Source organism: Pteropus alecto, unplaced genomic scaffold (assembly GCF_000325575.1).
Source record: "Pteropus alecto unplaced genomic scaffold, ASM32557v1 scaffold280, whole genome shotgun sequence".
NCBI classification, from domain to species: Eukaryota; Metazoa; Chordata; class Mammalia; order Chiroptera; family Pteropodidae; genus Pteropus; species Pteropus alecto.
In genome coordinates, this window is record NW_006430057.1 from 1,202,613 (window position 1) to 1,227,463 (window position 24,851).

The window sequence follows — 24,851 nt, forward strand, 5'->3', positions numbered from 1 at the left end:
GACCATCCGTGAGCTACCCGAGAGCTACTCGAAAGCCATCTGAGAATCCGTGAACCGTCCGTGAGCCACCTGTGGGCCATCCGAGAGCCACCTGAGAGCCATCTGTGAGCCACACCAGCGCCCGCCCCGTGTCCTGAGGCAGCTTCGCAGGTCTGTAAAAGGGTTGAAGGCTTTATCCCTGCCGCGGCAGAACACTAGCCAGCAGCTCTGCCTTTTTCTTGTCAGTGGTGTCATAAAGCCACTGGCCTGTCTCAATTGTTTCCAGATCTCAAATCAGTGAGACATGATGCAGGCAGGGAACGTGGGTGGAGGAGAAAGGGAAGGTGGTAAGAAACCTTTAGGAAGAGATAAATTGCAGTTAAGTGTATGTGACGTGTCAACTGATGATTTCAAAAAAACCTGGCTAACACTAAAAGAGGTCCATGACAAAGAGCTACACCGTTTACAGGCAAAATTGACCAGTTTGAGGAAAGAGCGATTGGCAGAGGGAAGGAGGATGGGCTCCACAGCCAAAGTTAAAGAGTTGACTGAGCAACAAAAAGTCCTCAGGGACACCATTAATGAGTTGCGGGATAAGTTACGCTCAAAAATATGTAGCCAGTGTTCTGTGAATGAAACATACAGAAATACATTACAGAAAGAATTTTATGATATACAACAACAAAATCTTAAGTTTATTGCTGAGCTCACTGCAGAAAGAAATAAATTAAGAGAAGAAAATAAAATGCTTTCTGCAAAACTAAAATTGAAACAGCAACAGTTCCATCCTTTTTCTGATAGTGATGATGACTTCATTCCTTGTACTCAAAAGACTATGCCAGTTTTTACAGTCAAAGACCCTGTGCTAGGAAATCAGGTGTATCTGTCTAGGAAATTGATAAGGCAATCACATACTGAACAGATGAAATCTGGAGAAGAAAAGGAACAGTCACAAAGTCCAAAGTTTCCAGTTTCATTTTATAGTCAGGAACTCTTTGACGTGCCAGAAACCTCTTTTGAGAAGATTTCCTCTAACAACAGTAAACCTATCGTAGGAAGCATTTCCAACTTGAAGTCACCTGCAAGTTTTCCCTTAATACCTACACAGAGTCCTCCAAGGGGGCATCAGTTTCAAGTTGCCTCAACCCTTTCAGAAGACAACCATGGCCAGCCAGAAAGGAAGGAGACCTTCACACAGAAGACCTCCACACAGAATACTTACTCACTAAAGTATGGAACTCAGAGAGACCTCTCTTGGAGCCTTTCCAGTATCTCTACAGGAGAAAACCCAGCAGTTAAAGTAGTATCTGAAACTTCAGAGGAAAATATGCCTGATTATAATAAAAGCCCATTTTTCTCTTTTACACAGAGAAAGGAAACACACTCTTTAAATGTATTTCCTTTAGACTATACTTTAAGTGGCAAAAGAAGATCAACTGGTATTCCTCATTACAGCATTGGGTTTTCGGCAAGAGGAGGCAGTAACCAGGTATCTTCCAATGAACAATCGACTTTGAAAAAGAATACTAATGAATCTACAGATGCAGCAGGGTATGGTGCTAATAAGCCTCAAGGTGACACCCAGAGTTCTACTGTGAGGTGTACAATAAAGAGAAAAGCCAGGATGCAGTCAGAAAAAAGGAGGAGGTAGTTTTCCTTCATCCTCTCAAGGAAACTGCTTTTCTTTCACAAGAGGACAGTCTTCCTGTCAATTCACACTATGTAACTAATAGCTCCTGACTCTGATTCCATTTCACAGGACATAATAAACAAGGTGATAAGACCTAAAAAAAAAAAAAAGCTTGGCAAATGTCTAAGACTTTGAAACAATTAATTATTGCCTGTTAATAAAATACAGCTATAGAGAAGGAAATTCTTCAGAATCCTTTACTTCCACATAAAAATGTCAAGGTTGACCATCTTTTTGTTGAAATTAAATTGGTACTGTTTATGAAACAATTTTTTAAAAGGCAAGAGAAGACCTGAAGAAGGGATGGACTTGTAAGAGTTCAACATTTAAATGCATATAGTGACTAAAATATCTACTGGATAAGACAACTAGAATACTTCCATTGACAAGGATCCACAAGCTGACAATTCTTGGAATAAAATGAATAAGACTACAGATAACATACGGCATGACTTCATATATACAGAAGATAAAAAGATGTGACACAGACTATACTAGTTATTTAAAATGTGCTTTTAAAAATTGAAAAGCAGAAGAAAGAAAAACCTAATTAACAAAGATCAAATATTTAACAAGCAAAGTCGACATTTACAAGAGAAGAAGGAACTATGAAGTTCTCAAGAAACAAAGCAGTTATGGTTTTACCCATGGCAAAAAAGCAGCCAGAGGCATGTCACTGGTTATCACAATATATGGGGTGTGTGTGTAGTGTGGGTGCGGTGTGTGTGTAGTGTGGGTGCGGTGGGTGCGGTGGGTGCGGTGGGTGCGCAGGCGGAGCACGGAGGATTTTTAGGGCAGTGAAAATACACCATGATTTTATGATAATAAATATATGCCCATTTAAACAGCACACAGTACAACAGTTTATAGTATATTCAAAGAGTTGTAAAACCATCACCACAGTTTCATAATATCTTTATCACCCTATGAAGAAACCCCATACACATTAGCAGTCACTTTCTACATTCCCCAACTTTTCACCTTGTGAGAAGACAGCTGTGGCTGTAGTTGTTAACTGACCCATTATCTCCCCTTCTTCCTTTCTTTTCTCCCTCACCCCTATCTTACTATCCTTGAGCTGTGGTGGTATTTAACTTTTTTTTTTTCCAGTTTTTTTTCCCCATGTGTCTGTTGGGTCTTTTTTGTTTTAAACAAATTTATTGAGAAAACTCATGGACCATAAAACTTACCCATTTAAACAGCACACAGTACAACAGTTTATAGTATATTCAAAGAGTTGTAAAACCATCACCACAGTTTCATAATATCTTTATCACCCTATGAAGAAACCCCATACACATTAGCAGTCACTTTCTACATTCCCCAACTTTTCACCTTGTGAGAAGACAGCTGTGGCTGTAGTTGTTAACTGACCCATTATCTCACGGAACAAAATATCGCCAGGTTGAAAATGATCTCTCTTTACTCATTTCTTTCCCAAAACATAGAGGTCCATCACAAAGTCTCAATATACTCTTTGACTTTTATTCTAAATCATACATTCTTAGAACTTAGATTCAAGTTATTTTGTTTACTGTTTATTAATGTACTTTAGAATTTATTCATATCTAGTTATTGGCTTGTTTTAATATATCTAGCTATCAACTTACTTTGTTTTTATAGTCTGCATTATTACAAAAAAGATTTAAAGCAAGTAATATTTACTAAAAATAGAAAATAAGTAAAAGGTAACGACTATGATAACCAGAACCCAGGTACTTTTATGTTCTTCATTCCTGCATATATATATATTTTTTTTTAGCAAAAATAATCAGAAAAGGAAGGGAGGAAATTGTGTAAATGTGGTATTTGAGAATAAGATAATCTCTGAATTTATTTCCAGAGGACATGTAGCTTATGAAAATCCTTTGGTTATATTCTATCATTTAATATAAAGAACTGGTAACACTAGTAAATAATATAATTATATACCAAGGGCAAAAAAAACCAGAGCCTGAAAAAGAACCTGACACCATATAAAACCATATACTGGTACTGCAAAAATAACGATGCACTTCCTTACCCTCAAAGAACCCTTCCTGTCTTTTTGTTTGCTTCTGTTTTACCAAATCCTGGGCTAAATAAAAGTTAAAGTATTAAATTTTGACTTCTGGTTATTGTTATTTCTTTCTGTTTCTGTTGGTCGTATTTAATACATTATACGGTCTGCGTGGAAAAATGTAGCACTTCTAAAACTATTGCCTCATCTTAGAAATTTATTTTTAAATTAAAAAAAAAATATTTCAAAGAGTCAAACCTATATGACTGAAATGAACCTGTTTTAAGTTTAAATACAGGAGCATTCTTAAGGTCAGATTCTTTAAAGATTTGTTTTTAATGTGTTCTATATACCGATGATGGTGAAATATTCGTTGCATGAACCTGTGAGCTTGTGAGGGTGGATATCTCGTAGAGTACAGGCTTAATATGCTGGTAACTCACCTTCAGAAATCATTTTTACTATATACAGGTAACACATCAGGAGGCTTCTGATTTCATACTGATCTAATCGGTTATACTGGGATACACTGCTCCTTGTAGAACTCTGTCGGGTCTATAATATAAAGACAGGACTTTTATGAACAACATTGGTACTACAGTTTCCCATAGCTTTCATAACTTTTTTTTTTTTATCATTAGTCCTGTTTGAGAAAATTCTAAGCATAAATTCAAATTTTATATCACACTTGGAAGATAAATGGGTTGACTCTTTGTTGCTACCTCACCAACTGATATCACTAGAAATTACCTTGGGGTCTTCATCAAGATACAGCCATAAATACTGTGTATGTTTCATTCCCATGGGTCTTGTGTTTTTGTAGTAAAAATTTTAAATAATCATATGTGGCTATTCTAGGAAAATTTTACTTCAAGGAGGAACTTAACTAAGATACATGGAAGCATATGAAACATTTTAAGCTTTTTAATTCGAATCTCTCCTTGGAGTTTATTAAAATCTAAACTCCAAATAATAGGTCAGAAAAATCTATATAAAAAAGGGCTAATGATATTACAAGATAGGTATACTAAGGAGGGGACCTAGTAATACTTCAAAACTAGAGCTTCTACAAAGTAGTGATGCTCCTATTTAATTACTTTTAAGTATCGGTTGTTAAGCATGACAAGATCTGACCTATTTGGGGATTTATATGATTAGAGGAATAATCTTAGGATTTACACTTGTTAAAAACCAATACTTTTAGTTGAGCTAAACTGGGCTGTGGATATCTGTTTACTAAAGTAGGCTTTACTAAGAAAAAAATTCCGCTTAGAGCAAAACATCTATGTTCTGAATGCTTGCTAGCTGCGTTACTACTAGCAAGTCATTTAACCTCTTTATCCTTTTTTTGCCTCACCTATGACAGTGTCTGTTGTCATAATTCTAAATGGTGTGAAATAGAAACCTTTGCGAATAAATTATTATTTATCCAAAGGCTCAAGGAAGTATAAGGGATGGTTCCCAACCAGTGGCATCAGCATTACCTGGGAACTTAGAAATATAAATTAGCAGGCACCATCCCCTAACTGAATCTGAAACTCGGGGGCTGAGGTGCAGTCATCTATTTTTATTAAGCCTCCCAATTGACTCTGACACACACTAAGAGTGCCATGATATAGGAGGAAAAGCATGGGAATTAGGAAGTCTGGGTCCAGATCTGGCCCTGCCAGAGCTGTGTGATTGTCCTAAGTCACAATCTCAGTTTTCATTTGTATATTGCGATTTGAAATTATTTTTATGGACTCTTTTAATTTTATATGAGTCTATGATTTTACATAGCATGACAAGACTTTATTGGCCTAAAATGAGGTTTCTCTGACTCGAGGTAGGCATAGCAAATAAACTTTAATGTTAGGCTTGAAAAAATGAGATGGAAGTGTTGGAGAATATATTCTGATGAAGTGATGCTGGGGTGCTGAGATCCTCAATTTTAGGACCTAATTTTTTTCCTCCCAAGCTACTGTCATTACTCTATTAGAAAAGAATGAAAGGCTGAATGAATCCTGCAAGGAAGTGATTTAAGTGACAAGATACATTAGTATTTTAAACTTAAACTTTCCCTCTCTAGAACAGAATACAGTATAGTGTGTTAGGGTTAAAAGCAGCATTCTGAGTTAGAACTCTTAAAGATGAATGTCTTAGCCCCTATAAACAGTTTAAGATATCCAAACAGCAGCTGCCAGGATAGAAAGCAACTGCTAAAATATCCAAAAATTATAAATCCAGGCTGGACTATAGGAGAATAGAGAAACTCTTATTTATATGAAAAGAAAGAGCATTGTAGCCTAACACATCACTAGAGTTAGCTTCTATACTTAGGTTCTTACATTTTCAGCAGTGCTGCCCTGATCTAGAAATCCTGTTGCTCCTTCTGGGATGAGGGAACCTCTTGAGTCTTCTCTCTTAATTCCATGTCCATTTTGAAAAGATCCATAAGCTGGGAAAAAAAAAAAGCCAAGCCCTCATTAGCAACAGGATGAACTGTCAAAAGTATTTTTTAAAATAAGTACTGGGTTAATTTCAGTGAAGATATATTTTAGAGATTAGATCTTGGTCATCTAAAATTGTGAAGTATATCAAAACACATATGAAGCCAAATAAAGAGTAAGCAATTTTTTTTACTTCTTAAAACATTTTATTATATATGAAAGAAGAAATTCCTTGAAAGTCATCAAATAAAGCAACACAATTTGAAAGAGAATTGTACAGATAAGGAAATGGGCCAGAAAAAGGAGGTATCTTGTCCAAGACTGGAGACAGATAAGAGGATTGGAAGCCAGTGTTTTTCTCATTATCCTCTACTTTCTCAGTGTACCAAGCTGCATTTTTAAAAGCTTAGACAAGGAAACCTATGCAAAGAAATGTGGCTGCAAGTTTGAGTTAGATTTTAATTAAACTTTAATAGACATCATCCTATGTATAGTATTTATTATTATAATATTTCAAAAAATACAGAGGATCGGTGCATTTCCAAACAGCCATGCAACATATAAACTTTAAATGACTTAATTACCGGTGTCTTTGTCAGTGCTCAGACTCCCTCTAATTGTAGGTGAAGTGAAGCCACATGCAAATTCATCCCTGGATGCCTGTAACACAACGTGATACCTCTGTCATTTAAACTAATTTGTACACCAAGGTAAGAATTAACAGAATAAGATGATACCCTGATTTTAAACAAAGCTCACTGTGAAAGTCTAAATCAGGTATCAGTATTAGTATTTAAGTGACAAATATTTAAAAATTGGGTACTAGCATACTGTTGTAACCATGACTTCTGGCTAAGAGACATAAATCCAGATGGCTGTTAAAAGCTATAACTGGTGCAGCCTGGTTCAGTTCTCCTGCTTGGAACCAAGGACAATGCCAGAAGGAGGGGTTTGACCAGAAGCCCTAGGTAAACTTGAGCTGCAAAGAAAGAACAAGTTTTTTCCAAATATCACTGGCAAATGTTGTGGAGTAAGCATAAGCATGAGCTACTGTGTTTGTGATAAAAGACCAGCCTGACACCCAAAATAGGCGATATAATTAGGAACTACAGGCAATCAAGCCATCAGGGAGACTTAAAAGCCACTTTCTCAGGAGTCTGCATCAGGCTTGACAAATCAAGATGGAGGATTTCCAAAGGAAGCTGTAAAGGACACAGTTTAACCTGCTATCAAACAATGTGACATGGCTGCTGAAAGTGTGAAGGTGATCTTGGGCCATACGGAACATGGAGTGGGGATGGGGCAGGAGTTTCAAATCCCACTGGGCAGACTATAAAGTGTACAATTCTGAGCACCACATTTTAATAAGGTGATTGGTAAAACGGAGCATATCTAGAAGAGTAAAACCAAGAATGTAAAGGGTTTGGAACAACAAATGATGAAATGGACATAGCTGGTCTGGAGAAAAATTTAGAAGACACATATGTAAAGGGTATCATGTGGAGGTGGGAATAGACTTCTATATACTACCTCTAGAAGGCAAAATTAGAACAGAAAAACTTTTAGGTCTAATGTGAGAAGTTTTGATTATTATGATTAATACAGTGGCAAAAGATTGTTTTGCCAAATGGAGACTGATCACCTCTCAAGTTCCCTTCAACGCTAAGATTCTAAGGGGAGAAAAAGGCACAAATCAATTGTGATGAGCTAAAAGTGACTCATCAAGAAGTGCTGGAAGGAGGCTGACAAGGGAGGGGAGAAGCAAAGGAATAGTTTAATCCTTGGTGCCTAACATTTTGGAGATGAAGACTCTTTTGCTCAGTTTGCAAGCTGAATAATATATGAAGGCATAGAACTACAACAAATCTTAAAACTCTGAGTACAAGGGATTCTTGGTGTTCTCTTAGACCTTATTACTCAAAGTATGGTCCTTAGAGCAGAAGCAGCCAAAAGCTTGTTAGAAACCCATAACATCAAGCTTTACCCAGGCCTGCTGAATTAGAATCTTTATTTTAAAAAATTCCCCAGGGATTCACATTAAAATTTGAGAAGCACTGCTTTAGGGAGAAGTGTAAATGTAAAAGAGAGTAAAAAGTGGACCATTAAGATTGAAGCCATACAGTATATGATCCCAATTCCAAATACAGTCAATAAAACAAGATAAAACGCCAATAAAAAACACATTACTACTTACAGAATGAGGCATGGCTGCACAAGAATACAAGGTATCTCGACCTGCTAATCGCTGTATATTTTCCAAAAGCAGTCCAATGAATGGGAGATACAATTGTGCTATTTTGGCTTGCTGGTTCTGAAAATATTTATCGAAAGCTTAATAGGTATAAAATATGTATATATTACAAATCAAGTTGGCTCCTTTAGTAAAAGACTAAAAGGGGGCTAATATCCATAATTAGTGAAGCATGAATTTATTTACAGTCTCAAAACTAGTTTAATACTTATAGTCTCAAAACTAATCACGAAAAAAATTTGTTGGTATTTGAATTTATACACAATACAGAGTCAAATCACCTCTCTCGAACATATTACATAAAGTAAAAGGCAAAAGTTTATTTTTTTAAAATAGCAATTGACCTATAAAGCAGATCATATCAGTCCTGTTCTTTAACTTCAGTGAAGGTTGAGTTTCATGAGACAGGGATTATATCTGTCTTATTCACTGCTTCATCTCCAGTGCCTGGGGCACATAGCAGATGGTCGATACACATTAGCTGAGTGAATGAATGAATTAAGGAATGAATGGAAGAAGTGAAGAAACAAATTATTATATTCATGCAAGAAACTTTTGCTTTGATAAAGCTTCAATTAAAATAATATGATCTTGGCCCTCTAAATCAATTATAAGGCCTGGGAGATTGATAAATTTGTAAATATGTGAATAAAGCCAGCCACTAGTAGTCTTAACTAATGTTATACCTCTTATACGAATTTATTTATTGCTTTTAAGTCAATATCGACATTCATCACAAAGAATGGCACATGATAGGGTAAACTATACTAAGTGGGAAGATGTTATTATAGTTATAATGTGACAAAAATGATGCAAACTGCAGTAAGTAATAAACAACATCCTAAAGCTAAGGACTTTAAATCTACCTTAAAATAGAATCACATGAAGAAAACTAGTAAAATTCGTAAGTAAAAAAAATTGTAATTAAAGAAATATAACTAGATGTAGCTGGTAGGCATTTTCTGTTTATTAAGGACAAATGGGAATTCTGTAGAAAAAGAATAAGATCCACTTTTCCAAGTCAGCTTTCCAAGTGATTAGAATAAATGACATCATAATTTTATTTATATTTGAATGTAAAAACAAAGGGACAAATTATTATGAAACAATGTTATCTTGAGCCATTTGCTAGCAAGTTAAGTTATTCTAAATCCATTCTTTTTCAAGCCCATAGGATTTAATGTTAATAAGATTTGAATATATATGTTAAGGCACCCGAATAGCAACTATAACTGTGGTCTTCACACACAGACCATATGTAATGTATGTAAGGTTTACAGCCACACATACATTTTTTCAGTAAGAAGAAAAATGTCATATTACATATTTTATATCTGATATACTTAACATGTCCTTTTATTAATCACTTAATAATCAATAATATTTATTTAGGGATATATGTGAAAGGATATATATTAAGGTATATATTTGAGAGAGTACACATGGCTACAGCTATACATTTTTTTTTTTAAAAATCATAATCCATTTATGTAACAAATCGTGAAGCAGTTATGTTGTTCTTTAAACATGATTTGAGAAACCAGTGTTTTTCAACAATTAACTGAACGGCATTTTTTAAATCTAATTATTTGAAATAGAAACCAATTATTTGCAAAAATTAGTTCTCAATGCTCATATTATGTTCCTTACTGAAAACTCCATCTTTAATGAAAAATCTTAGCAGAAATTTATTAATGTGATATTGATGATTATATTGACATCCTTACCTTGTGCTGGTATCTAGTGTCAAATGCATGTTTTATCAAAAGATTCTTTATGACAGAGATAGCTGTATATCTGATCTCATAATTGTCTTGAAGAGCAATGGAGGTTTCCCTCAGAAGTAGACCAACCAAGAAGTGATGTTTGCAATACTCATCTGATAAACTGTATTCAAGATTTGAATCTGCAGTATAATGAAATTTAAAACCCATTTATAAAAATATTCAAAAATTACTTTGTTAAAATACCATATTTATTACTTAGTAATATGTAATCATGCCAGCAAGAGCTATAATTTTATTATTAAAGAATCTGAACAATTCTTTTATCATATAGAATGAGCATGCAAAATTTTATAAGACAGGAACACTCATAATTATGGCTAATTAGCTTTAATGATAATTTCAGTGGGTAAGATAAGTCCCTAGATTCTTTTTTTTCCCGTAGATTCTTTTTAACTCTTGGAACTCTTAGGATAGAACTTAGAATGAAAGACTACTATATTTGGCAATGTCTTAACAGTTCTTTATTATCTTTATTATTCACTGGCTGTAATTCAATCACTAAAACCACTGCTCAGCAGCTATTCCCCTAGATACCAGGGCAGCTGATTTTCTTCCTGCCATTGGTCATGCTTGTTTGTGAATCCCAGTCATTTTCTATGCACAAAGGTCAGTACTAACTCAAGTGGCCTTAACTGGAGACATTTTGCAATGTAAGTTTTTCACTTTAGTGATTTAAATAAATCCAAGCAGATGGTTTCACCCACACCTTCAAAACTGTGGCCAAGCAGTTATGATAGAGGGTCAGAGAGAAGCAAGCAAGTGTGGGAGATGGTACATGCTTAAAGAACAGCTACTCTCCAGCCCAATGCTGGCTTGAGCTGAAACTTATTTTCTGAAGACAGTGTTTTAAGGTTGATTCCTCTAGCAATCAACGCTCAAGTTTTTTGTTTTTTTTTTTTTTTAGAGCAAACAAATACAATGCCGCCTACATTTTCTGGGCACCTTAACTAAAGCCTCATTTTGGCTAGGGAGGATTTGGAAAGCAAACAAAGTCCCCGTCCATCTTAACCATTCATCAAGTCAATTGTTTTTAAAAACAGCGAACTACTTTAGAGTGAACCGAGTTAAACCTACCTACTGAAGTCAAATGGTCCACCGCAAATGAAAAAACAAATACAATGCCGCCTACATTTTCTGGGCACCTTAACTAAAGCCTCATTTTGGCTAGGGAGGATTTGGAAAGCAAACAAAGTCCCCGTCCATCTTAACCATTCATCAAGTCAATTGTTTTTAAAAACAGCGAACTACTTTAGAGTGAACCGAGTTAAACCTACCTACTGAAGTCAAATGGTCCACCGCAAATGAAAAAAAATCTAATTAATATATGAAAAGAAAAGGGACAAATAAAAAACATAGTAACATAAGAATAGTGCTACACAACAAAGCATTCAATAAAACTAGCAATGGAGATAACTGAAGGCATTTCACAAATTTAATACATATATATGACTATTTTACTCAGCTTTTATACTTTTGATGCTCCTTTCAACAGAAATGTATTTATGTTTTTTTTTAATAATTCAGTCTCATATAAGAGTCCAAACACTTCTACAGAGAGCAATTTTACTAGTATTCAGCATCTGTGTTTAAGCAGCAATCTATGTAACACACCCTATTTCTTCATACTATGAATACTATCACTGATACTATGAAGAAAATGCAGAATACCATTAATGAACCTATCTTCAGGTAATAAGAATCCTGAGGTTACTCTTAAATTGACTTGTGTAACTAGAAAACATTATACTACACTAGCAAAAAATAATAATAAAGAAAGAAAGAAAGAAAGAAAGAAAGAAAGAAAGAAAAATAATTCCAAATGATGGATAACATAAATATATACCTTGAACTCGCTGAAGTTTAGGTTTTGCAAAAGTCATTGGCAAATTCAGAGGAATGTAATGTTCATGATTGCAAATTGTTTGCAGAAATTCAAACTTATATTCAGCTAGAATCTAAAAGGAAAGAGCTGACATTTAGTAGGCATTTATCATTTTAATAATTAAATAGAGCATTAATTTTCAAACTAGAAGTTATTTAGTATTTTAAGCATACCTAGAGATGTGACCTGTGCAGGAAAGAGTTAACATAGGAGGCCCAAGACTGTTCTTAAAAAGGCTGGCTTGCAAGGTTAGTCATTGGCTGGCATTTGAGAAATTGGATTTTGAAATGTTCCCTACATGATAAGGGTGTACCTTCTGTGCCAGCCTGCTCAGACTATTTGTACAAACAATATGACTCATGGTGAATACCTGCTTCCCTTTCTTTTCCAAGACACCGGAATTTTGGTCAGCCTCCAAACAATGACCAGCCTCCAATAACAATCCTAAAACAAACCCCAAGTCTCTGAATAGAAATATTGAGCTTCTCAGAACAGAAATATTGCACATGTGTGACTGCATTTGCACTATTGAAAAGGTGTATTCCGCGTGACCCTTCGCAGGAGGGAGGGCGCTCAGGAAGCCTGCACATGGATTGCTAAGGACTCCACTTGCTGTCTTTTCCCCTTACTGATCCACCTGAGCATACTTGCTGTGTCACTGTATGGATCTTAGCTGTGAGTACAATTAAATGTTGAGTCCTGTGAGTCTTTCTAGTGAACTACTGAACATGTGGATGGTCTTGGGAGACCCCCCCAAAACACTATGCTGTATTCCTTTCTTGAGTACAGCTATACTCAAAGTACCTAAATGAAAACAGCAGTTCCAAATCCTCCAGGGGACAATAAATATCACCCTTGATCTCCCACTTTAGTGTCTGACATCCACTACAGTTATGTCCTTATACTTTACCTTAGGATCTTTGGGGCTGAATCCAGATACATAGTCATTTATCAAATTGAAAACAAATCCTCTATCCATTAGTGTCAAACAGCGCTATAGAAACCAAATCAAAATGAACAGTTAGGTGCATAATTCTAAAAGTCTTACAAGTATAAGTTTGAAAAATTTTTAAATTTGTTCCACATCTAGTGGATGACATTCTCTCTTTTACAGGTAACAAAATAATAGCTCCCGGAGCTTTAGGCAACTTTAAAGAAAGAGATAAAGGGCAAATGACTTATATTTGGATTTGGGACTCAACTATACAATTTTAAAAATAAAATTACATATATATGCACAAATACATACATCTATACATACATATATCCATACATAAACATATATACACACATATATATACACACACATATGTAATCTATTCAGCTACACTGCCTCATTTTGGTCAACTCTCAAAACTCAAAGTGAGGTGTTGAAAAGTGGGGCTTGCCTATGTAAACATTTCAAACCAAAAGGTAAGTTTTTCTTTGTGTCCAGTGAAGGCTTGGCTATTAATAACGTTCTTCTCCTGTAATAGCTTTCCTAGTTGTTCATATTTGCCTGCTGTCATTCTCCTAGTTAATGCTCTCATTACCTTGCAAGTGAACAACTGCAGTTAGTCTCCTAACCAGTCTTCGTGTCTCTAATCTTTCCATCTATCTAACTGCTTCCAAATTAATATCTAAGTTCTAGCCCTAATCTTGTCACTTTCTTTCCCAAAGCTTTCGATAGTTCCCTATTGCCTCTAATATAATTTCAAACTCCTTAGCTTGACATTCAAGTACACTCACAATCTTATCCCAATCTGCTTTTCCAGTTTTATCTCCCAATGCAGCTCATCTACATATTATCCCTTCAAGATGTACTGTGTAGTCCCACCTCTGAGTCTTTCTTTGCTCATGCCAGACCTAGCTAGCAATTTTATCACTACTTCTACCTAATCCTGCCCATTCTTCAATGTTCTGAAGAAATTCCATCTTCTTTAACCACCGTGGACCACAGGTCCTTTAAAATACTTTATTCTATACTAGCTTGTACTATACTTATTATTTTCCTGTGTTTTCACTTAGGTAAGAAAATAGGAAGTATCTCTTTTTATGTTCCTCATAGTACCTAGAATATTCCTGTGAAATAGAAGGAACTCAATATTTGATTAACCACCTATTTGCATCTCACTTCTCACTCCTCCTTTCAATTTCCACTGTCACTATCACTACCCTAGGTCAGACCCTCATCACCTTTCACCCAGATTGATGAGGTAGGCTTATATTTTTTCATTCACCAACATCTTGAGGATCTACTATATTTGAAACAATGTATTATATTCTAGGTAAATACAAAGGTGAATAAAATATGTTCTTTACTCTTGTCCAATGGTAAAAACAAATAATTAAAATATAGCACAATAAGAAGTCCCATAGAAGTATGTAAAGTACAGGTAAACAACAGGAGGGGTGATCAACATTGCATGGGAAGGTTAGGGAAGAGCTAAGCCTAAAATGTGAATGGACTCTGCCAGGCAGGTAAGGGGGAGGGAGTGATCTAATTGGTTGCCCTGATTCTGGTCTTTTCCTCACTTCTCCATCATATCAGCAATAAAATTATCCTAAAAAATCTTTGGTAGTTCTCCATTGCATATGGATCAAAATCTAAATTCCTTAGCTTGACATTCCAAGCATTCCATCATCTGGCACCAGGTGGCCTTTCCAGCTCTACCTCCATACATCCTAAACTCTCTGTACAATGACCTTCTTACTCATTCATCCCTAAACAATTCCTGAATGTGCTTATCTCATCTTTGCTCATGGATCCTCTATCTGCAGCACCCTTATCTCTTGTCTTGGGGAATTATTCTTCTAGTCTCTGTTTATACTCCCTGGTTATAATCCCTCCCTTTCTTGTTCTCCTATTGTATTTTGACCGTACTTTCAGTGTAACAGTCGTCATACTTTATCATGTGTATACATTTTAATGTGATTACAGAGACAGCCTCTTGCATTTTTGAACCCTCACATAGAAGATGGAGAAATGTTTGTTGACTTAAGTAAATACTGCATTGACTTGACTATATTCTATTCCCTTTACATAGTACACTTCAAGTTTAAACTCCATGGAAGAGATATTTTGCATTTCAGACAGTCTCATCTTTAGTCTACTTTAAAAAGATATGTGAATATTAGGTGTTTAATACACAAAAATGCTTATGCAATAGTGTTAAAACTTTATTTTGATTATGGCAAAGAGAGGTCTTATATCAGAAAATCATGCTCTGCAAATCTGAAATCTGGCTGTGAATTTTTAATAAGAAAACGAAGGTATGTTAGACATTAAAACTGCTTGAATGGATTATTTACCATCAGGTCCTTAATGTAAGGTTGATACATAATGAAGAGGGGGAGTAAAAAGAAGGAAATAAAAACTAAGTACATTACAAACCTATGCCCCTTCTCTGTAACAAATCAAATATTATTACACACTTTCTAGAACTTCATTCTAGTATTGCCCCTTACATACTGATAATAATGAAATATAACAATGAGATATGCATTGTCTTTCATAATTATAGGACTTTCTGGTATCTCTCAAACAAAATAATCTCACTGGCCAAAATTAACAATTTTCACTTACATGTATTAGCAGAATATAGATTGTGATTACATCAGCAAACAGGGTGCTTTAATTCAAGAGTTGCAAACTCAAAGGTCAACTGGGGTCAGAGAAGAGATTTCAAGGCATAGAGTCAGGGGTATGCTAAGGAGTGGTGAGAATTGTGGCAGCCTAGAGAGCACATGCACCATCGAAAGGCATTCAAATTAATATATTGAACAAGTATGTGAAACAAGCAAAATATGCCTTCTGGCTAAGCTACCTGTGTGGGACCTCTGATTTAATTAATTAGCCATTTCTGTGGGAGAGGAAAAAAAATCAAACTCGGCTGTTCAACTAAATTGGTAAATCGATTCACTTACAAGTTTCTCCAGCATCCTGATAAAGACCTAGCTGAGTCACTAGAAAGTGGGTAATTTTTTTTTTTTTGGCTTTAAAGATGATATTTGTGAAGAATAACTCCTTACCATCTTGTGGCTGCTTTTAACTCACCTTCAGGAAGCTAGCCAAACTATAATTGACATTTCTGGACTCATCAGGAATCTCTGCATAGCGAATAGTCACGTGGGGAATTATTGCAAGAAGCAAGGAATGTAAGACATGATGATATGCTTCAGGAAATCTCTGGCCTCTAGGAAGCTTAAATTAAACAGGCATAGAAAAAAATCAGAGTTGCAGGAGGTCTAAATCAATTGCCATTTTAATTTTCAAATACATTCTATATACAAGTGTATTTTTTCATTGGAGTATAACTTTTCTCCCAACTTAAAAATTACATATTTTAGATCATTATAGGAACTATCTGGACCTCTAATAATATAACTGGCTGAAATCATCAACGAGAGTAGATCATTCTGACCTAACTTTAGAATCATGTCCTTGAGATGCAGACACATCCCAGTTTTTCAATCCATTTTTTCCCAATACACAAAATATAGATAGATGCAACCATTCATCCCAATTTTGGTAAACCCATTCTATGAAATTTATGATAAAAATGATATATATGAGGTGAATATATATTTTTTTTATTTCACAAGTCTTGGCTTTACAATTTCTATAACTAAGAAAATTTCTTTGTACCTTAAAATAGTTTGAAAACACAACTAAGTGTATATAGCATATTCCATGAACACATCTATTGTATAAAGTGATTTGATTTTATTTTTGATTTGGTACCTATTTTCCTTCCAAATGGATGTTTTCAACATAGACATTTTTAAACCACAAGACAAAGGGAAAGCTTCAAAGACAATGCATTTTACATGGCAAATAACTAATATGAAAGAATCTAGGTAGAAGAGTCTCTGAAGATCAGACTTTAAAAAATATGAACTGTCAATGTCAGATCTCAGCTTTATGCAATACATCCATTTCTAAGGAAAACTGAAAAAGCTAAGGGCTAAGAGCCCTTAAATATAAAAGAGGCTTTGCATATCATGGCCATCTGTGAATACAATTAGCTGTCTTTGTGTTAAATATTACTCTTGAGCCTACTTACCTTAATTTTATTCTCTTCCAACAAGTATGTGGCCATAGACTTTGCAATAATTTCAAAGAAAAACCATGAGTACTGAAATAAACAGACAATATCAATCTTTAATAGTTACCCAAATCTCTGAAGGTTATTAGCAAAGTTTTACAAATCCATATGGATCTTATTTCTACCTTAATAACATTTTAAAGTTATCCCAATTCACTATCAAAGTCCCACAGAATAACTTTAAATGCTGTTGGCAGAAAAGTAATGTACCTCACAGTCGACTATGATATACGAAGAGCTTTTTGTTAGAATATTGACCTCAGTGAAAAGGGGTGTTTTATCACTGACATTGTTTTGAATTGCCTACATGTGGTGATAAGAGCAAACCAACTTTTATTATTGCTTTTAACTTCTCTACAGACAATATCATTACTGCCTGCACCCAGTGGAAGACCCAACCCAGCCCTTGGTACGACACTGGGGCCAGCTTGACTACCATACATGGTGGCCTACATACTGTATTTTGTATTTTAAAGGGTACAGAGAAGCCTCAAGCAGACATGTCCTAAGATACCTGAAATTGAAATCCTACCATTAATAATAGAAACTGTAAAAATAATGACAATAATAAGAGCCATCATTTGAGTGCATACTATGTGCCAGAAATGATGTGGTGGATACAGGATTCCAATCCAGATCTACCTGATCCAAAATTATTTCTATTACACATTCAACTGAGGGCAGGTAGGTGGGAAGGGTGAAAAGAACGAATAAGTTTCTGTGGAGAACTTGAGAAAAAAAGGATGCATGGGCAAAGTGACAAGGAAGAGGAGGGTCACGTGAGAAAACGATGAAAGACTAGAACCAAAATGGGATGGGATCAAACAGGTATATCTCTGGTTGCTTTTACTCCCTGTTGTATCCTGTTTCCTTACCTTTAGCAATTTGTTTATTGCTAAAAAGTCTGCAGACTGTTTCAATATTGCTATCATTGTAGTAGCCAGAGTTTCATGAATTAGCTGGGCTTGAGGAGCACTTGGTTTTTCAGGTCGGAAGCTATACTACAAACAAAGAAAAGAAACCGTAAGACAAAATTCTCACACAAAATCAACTACTCAGAGAGCAAGCTTACTCCACAAACCTTTATGAAGGATCTTAAATAATTATCCAAGCCTTCTTCATGGCACTTTGATACAATATGTAAGAGAACCCTGAAACAACATTCACAAAGTCAGCATATCAGGCTACAATTACCATAGTTTGATGATAGTTAGATAAGGCCACCATATCTAACCCTAATAATACCTATCCCTGCCAGAATAATTAGTGGTGAGATGACTACATAAGATGTAATGGTAGCTTGAGTCTAATAAAGATTTCAGCATCTAACAGGCTTAGGGCCTTGTAAAATATATTTCCTGGTTCAAAAGAAGGATATTTTATTTTGGCAACACAGATGACTCATCCCCTTTCTAAATCTCTGTATACATTTGAAGTATGGTCATAGTTACCATGTAGTAAAAGACCTCAAGTAAGATAAATATTGAAATCCCCTCTAGTGAGAATAATAGGAAAAGTATAGAAAAATAAAATGAAAAGCATGTCAACAGATGGGGGAAAAGGGAAGGAGAGACAGGACAGGTATAATGACACGAATTAAAATTAGAAGTAAATATAAAAGTCATAGAAAGTTTTAAAGTTAAGAGAGCAGCAGTGGTTCTGACACTTTAGTGTGAATCAGAATCACCTGGAGGGCAGACTGCTTAGCCCCTATCCCAGAGTTTCTGATTTTTTAGGTCTGGGGTTAAGTTCATCGGTTAGCATTTTTAAATAAGATCCCAGGTAATACTGATGCTGCTGCTTTGGGAACCACATTTTGAGAACCCATGGACTAGAGTAATGCTTCTTAAATTTTCAACCAGACTATCTCCAACAGCAGAGGAGAGCAAACAACATGCAGGTGTTTATAGCTTGAGTCCCGACGGGAGAGGCTGTGACAAAAGCAGCAAAGCCAGAAACATGCAGCATTGAGCTCACAATTTTTGAAGTCTCCTGTTTTAATTTCAAAATTTGGGTGCATTTTGTGTTCTACCCTATAACATATCCATATTTGTTACATATAAAAATAATACTCCCTTATTCTTTTGAGTAAAAATTGATGCGTTAGGGTCACTCTGTTTTATATGAGAGCCACTAGCCACAGGTGGTTATATAAATTTAAATGAAACACAATTAAGAATTCAGTTCCTCAGCTACATTAACCATATTTCAAGTGCTCAATAGCTAAATGTAGCTATCGGCTATCATACTGGACAACAAAAGTTTAATGCATTTTCCATGATTGGGCAAAGTTCTATTGGACAACACTGGTTAAGGGCAATGGTTCTCAAACTCTGTTGCACTATGGAATTTACTGGGAAACTTAAAAAAAGAATACTAATGCTGAATTCTACCCCCAGAGATTCTGGTTTAATTGGTATGGTAGGGATTAGTAGTAACTGAGCTAAAGCCAACTCTTTAACTGGTATAAAGTGTGGTCTGGCATAGAAATTTTTTAAAGTTCCCCAGGTGACTCTAACATGCAGCAAAGTGTTAGAATTCTGAACTCCTGGTCAAGGAAAACACATTAAATTTATCCTATGGCTTCTGGTACCATCTATCCCTGGGGATACAAGTCCCCCAGTCTAAGAAGTATGAAACTAGACAAAACTGGTATTAAATTTCAGACTTTTAGGTTCTCATTTGGAATATTAATTTATATTTAAAATGAAAAAATACAAAAGGAAACAAAACTTGCTTCTTTGTATTACAACACCGAAACTCACATGGTGCAGTTGATAGGAACGTCATCTTCATGGGTCATATTTGTGAGAACTCGGAAGAGTTGCATAAGAATCACAGGTAGAAACTGTATCATGACTTGGATCTCCATAGCATGCAAACACTAAAATAAGTCATTATTAGTTACGAAAACAAATGGAAATATGATATAACTTGCAAATGTGAAACAACAAAAAAATAAGTAATGAGAAACAGTCACTAGAATATAAGCTTACTTAAATGTGGCTGCATGGAATAGGGACTTTGTTAATTATTTTATCCCATCTCTGTATGCTGACACTCAGATTTTGTTAGTTTATTTAACATTAAATGCTTTACTGAAGATAACAATTATAACTGGGATAAACAGGATTTGGAATAAAGACAACCGATTCTTGGTAAACCAACACTCAAATGAGAGAGTGGAAGTGTTTGGAGGTACTAGAGACTGACCTACTAGCCCCCAGAATTCAGTGTATTTTAAAAGGGAATGTGGATCATCAGTTAATCTGGTGAGAAGTGGGAATCAATAAAGTATGTTTCCATATATAATTGGCTTTATACTGGCACCATTTACAAAACTGAGGCACTTCTGCATCTAATACCCTCATAATAAATCTCTTCAAAGTGCTAACACTGTCTCTAGTGATAGAGATGTGTTAACATCAAAGAGAAGAAATGTGTTCATCGTATACACATAGAAATGATACATGGAACAAAATTAGTACAATTTCTTCTTCCTTACCTTCTCTCCATATTCAGTCCCTCACTCGTTCATTCATTCACTCATTTAATCAACCAGCCAATCAAAAAAATGAAAGCAAACCTCATTGAGCACCTTCTGCATCAATTCAATATTTAGTGCTATGGGAAGTACACAGATGGATGAGACAAGCCTCTGTGCCTAAGGAACTCAATATTTATCCTCAGTCTCCCTGATTTTTGCTCCATCTTTCCATCCTTACTCTCACCATTCCTTTTCAAGACACTATTATCCAAATCTGAGTCATCTCAACAGTGACCTCTTGGATCTCTGTGCAGCTTCTCTTCCATCAGATGCATAAGGCAAGATACTGAGCTCAAGGAACCCATGGTCTATCCTTCAAGTTTTTCCTTCCCTTTGCTCCCTCTCTTCTATCTTTACTACCATCATTTCTTTTCATGACCCACTAACCTGTAACCAAAATAGTCTAATAATTTTCTAGTAGGTCTCTGTACAGTTTGTCTTCACTTCCAATACATCTAACTCTCATTTCCGAATTAATCTTCTTCAAATACTGTTAATCTTCAAATACCGGTTATATCAGATCATCTCCTACCAAGGATTTTTGATGCCTTCCTATCACCTAGGCCACTGGGTTTTAACCAGGGGCCACTTGGCCCCCTTCAGGACATCCAGCAATGTCTGGAGATATTTTGGGTTGTCACAACTGGGGGGTACTTCTGACATTTAGCGAGTAGAGGCTAAGGATTCTGCTAAACATCCTACAATGCACAGGACAGCCCTTAAAACAAAGATTTATCCTGCCCAAAATGTCAATAGTGCCAAGGTTGAGAAATTCAGACCTAGGATATTAAGTCCAAGTTATTTAAGACCCAACCTCCATTTTTAGCCTTGACACACATCATTCTTCACAAGACCAAACTGGTGTCCTGACTGCTCCTCCAATATATCATACGCATTCCTACTTTTGTGCATTTGTTCGCAGTTTTTAGCCAAATCTTAGCCACCCTTCTAAGTCAAGTTCAAATCCCCACTTCAATGAGGACAATCATTCACTCATTCAGCAAAGGTACACTGAATGAATTTCCAATTGCCAAGCACATCTAAAAATCATGGTTCCTTCCTACCATCAAGCCGTTCTCAGTCCATGGGGAGAAAAAGACACAGAACTAAATCACTGCAATACAAATGGCAAACTGCACAGTAGTGGTACATACAAAATGCATAAAAGAAGAAGCAATTGAGTCTGCAACTGGGCAGGGAACGTCCAATAAGATTTCAGAGAGAAAGAAGCTTAAAGGATAAGCAAGATAATGTCCAAGAGAAAAGGGGCACTGCATGCAAAGCAAATTAGATAATGTTATTTTCCCCTCGTGGAAAACAAAACAAACCACCACGAACAAAAAGCTGTCAAGGGCTTCCCATGCCTACAGGAACCCTGCTTCTCTCCCCAAACTCATCTTATGCCATCCTTTCTCCTCACTGCCCACTGTGCTCCAGCTACATTGTCTTTTCTTCGGTCCTTCAAACATGCCATCATGAGGAGTTTATACCTGCTGCAATATTCTGTTATCCTTTTACACAGCTTTATCACCTATGTTAGTCTTCCTCTCATGAGTCTCTTTTCAGCTTAATACGTCCGTCCTTTCTTGACAACTTTATCTGGAATGTACTCCTTCTCACGTGAGAGCCCATTAATCTGTTCCATTTCCTCTATAGTACTCATCTCTATCTAAAATTACTTACTCAGTTATAACCTCTCTACCCCAACTAGAGCAGGTATGTTGACAGAACCGTTCCCCATTATATTTCCAGCAGCCAGTACAATGTCTGGGTCATAGCAGGTGCTCAATATTTGGTGAACAATTGAATAAATTAAGAAAATCAGGAAACAAAGATGGGGGCTTCTAGTCTCGGTAATTCCTCAGTTCACTGAACCCTTTGCTCTTATATCCTGTATCTTGCATTTTACATTTAATCACTTATTGCTTTGGACTATCATTTGTACTGATGACTTATAGTGTCATTTAACTTAGGTCCATTCTGTCTCTCCAATTAGGGAGTAAGATCCCTATGGATATTGACCCTAAGTTATTCTCCACAAGCCCCACTCTATCTAGGAAAATATTAAATCCATAATAAGAGCTCAACAAGTAATTCTTAAATGAATTGATGAAACAATGTCATTTAGGACAACACATAGCAAGGTTTGGTAGAAAGAACATGGAACTAGGAATCAAGAGACATAAGTTACAGGCTCGGCTCAGCTCTGCTACTAACCAGCTGAATGACCACAGGCAAGTCATTTCTACTTGGGCTCCAGTTTTCTCATCTGTAAAAAAAAAATCTGTAGAATCCCCTTCAGCATTGATGTTCCATAGAGGTGGTCTGCTATTTCTGTAACCATATGGCATTTCACTCATCGCCACTAGAGGGAGAGCGTAGGTCACAAATGTCAAAAATTTCCATGTCCTTAAAAATACAAATATGAGTACTTCCTTTTTGTCTGTTTTAAGAATATTAGTATGTGAAAATGATGTCCTATTCCATTCCATTATATTAAAACTTTTCCAAAGCTTTCCCACTGGAGAAAAAGCCAAAGATCTTAACAGACTAAACATTCATACATAGAGCTGGAGTTCTAGACAGGTTTACCTGAGGAAAAAATTTGAAAGGTAGATGACTATTATACTTCTTAATGATAATTAAGAATAATAGCCACCATTTATCGACTACCTCCCTGCTTCTGCCCTTCTAACAGCATATTTCTATATGATACATAAAATAATACTTTAAAAACCAAAGTCACAAGATGTTACTTTTTGATTCAAAGCCCTGCAAGGCTTCCTATCTCATTCAGGATACAATTCAAACTCCTCATCATGGCTAATGAGGACTTACCCTACCAACCAGCTCCCCAGCTACTTTTCCAATGTGATGTCCTATCACTCTGTGTGCCAGCTGCACTGGAATTCCTGTTGTTCCTTGAACGCACAAAGCAAGCTCCTCACAGCCTTTATACTTGATGTTCCCAGCTCTCCCTCAGAAATCCACATAGCTGGCACCCTCATTTCCTTTAGTCTCTGTTAAAATGTCACTTTACCAGAGAGATCATCTCTGATACTTTCTAAAAGATGGACCTCTTTATCACCTCTTATTCCCCTTCACTATGTTTGTTTGTTTGTTTTTTATAGGACTTATATCATGTCAGGATATCTATACATCTGTCTATAAACACACACACACACGTATTTATTTGTTTATTGTCCATCTGCCTCCACAAACAAGAAAGCAAGCTCCCTGACAACAAGGACATTGTTTTATTTACATTCTCAATGCTTAGAATGATGCCTGTCCCATAGGAAGCACTTAAGAAGTGTGAAATGAACAATTACCATACAGAAGAAACCCTATTCAGCGGTCCCCAACCTTTTTGGCACCAGGGACCAGTGCTCCTATGAGAATCTAATGCCCGATGATGTGAGGTGGAGCTGAGGTGGTGATTCTAGTGCCGGGGAGCGGCTGCGAATGCAGATGAAGCTTTGCTTGCTCACCCACCACTCACCTCCTGCTGTATGGACCAAGGTCCTAACAGACCACAGACCAGTATTGGTCTGCAGCCCAGGGGTTGGGGACCCCTGCTCTATCTCACTTAGGCCTCACGCCATCCTACAAATTGGCATTATTGTTACCCTTATGTGACAGATGAAGAAACAAAGGTTTGGAGAAGTGAAGTAACTTGGACCAAGGTCAATCACCGAGCAAGTAAATGACAGATCTAGGATACAAACTCGGTCTGTGATTTTAGAACCCATACATTTCATCTCATGTCACACTCCTCTCTAAAAAACTGAACATTTTTGTTTTCTGAGAATATCATTAAGCAGTAACATAAGTCCAAAGGGAACTCCTGTAGAGGCTTCATTTAAAAATCAAAATTCCTCAGACTTGCCATGGCTGACCTACTAAAGGAGTAACCAAAAGAAGAGAATCACTGTCAGCTACATCTTATGACATGCACTTCAGTCTTAGCACGTTAGGGACTAAATGGAGTCTTGGGTTCTCAGTACTCTTGATAAAATATGGTATTTCTTAAGACCTCTCCTATGCAACAGACAGAAACTAAGTTTCTTTAGTTGACTCTTTTGATAGTCTTTCATGCATGGACACGGAACTATTTTATATTTTATTCTAAGCAAAAGTGATTCCATTTCTCCTGGCCCTTTTCCCCATTGCATTCTCCACTTTTCCAGAGTAGTCAGC

General features: G+C 36.1%; 1 protein-coding gene across 6 annotated transcripts in view; it reads right to left on the minus strand.

Moving 5' to 3' along the window:
- The window catches only part of DOCK11 (dedicator of cytokinesis 11), a 137,000-nt gene that overhangs the window by 56,083 nt on the left and 56,066 nt on the right, over positions 1–24,851 (minus strand). For 4 of the 6 annotated variants that reach the window (XM_025046153.1, XM_015589404.2, XM_006904709.3 and 1 more), the window contains exons 23-35: positions 19,870–19,988; positions 18,186–18,255; positions 17,980–18,105; positions 17,063–17,134; positions 16,054–16,200; positions 12,928–13,011; positions 11,979–12,090; positions 11,410–11,448; positions 10,076–10,254; positions 8,292–8,408; positions 6,682–6,757; positions 5,996–6,105; positions 4,112–4,223 (exon numbers count right to left, since the gene is read on the minus strand). In XM_025046153.1, coding sequence (XP_024901921.1) covers positions 4,112–4,223; positions 5,996–6,105; positions 6,682–6,757; positions 8,292–8,408; positions 10,076–10,254; positions 11,410–11,448; positions 11,979–12,090; positions 12,928–13,011; positions 16,054–16,200; positions 17,063–17,134; positions 17,980–18,105; positions 18,186–18,255; positions 19,870–19,988 — 1,363 coding nt within the window. The remainder of the gene's footprint in view (positions 1–4,111; positions 4,224–5,995; positions 6,106–6,681; positions 6,758–8,291; positions 8,409–10,075; positions 10,255–11,409; positions 11,449–11,978; positions 12,091–12,927; positions 13,012–16,053; positions 16,201–17,062; positions 17,135–17,979; positions 18,106–18,185; positions 18,256–19,869; positions 19,989–24,851) is intronic. The other 2 variants (XM_025046149.1, XM_015589405.2) reach the window with 2 other exon arrangements.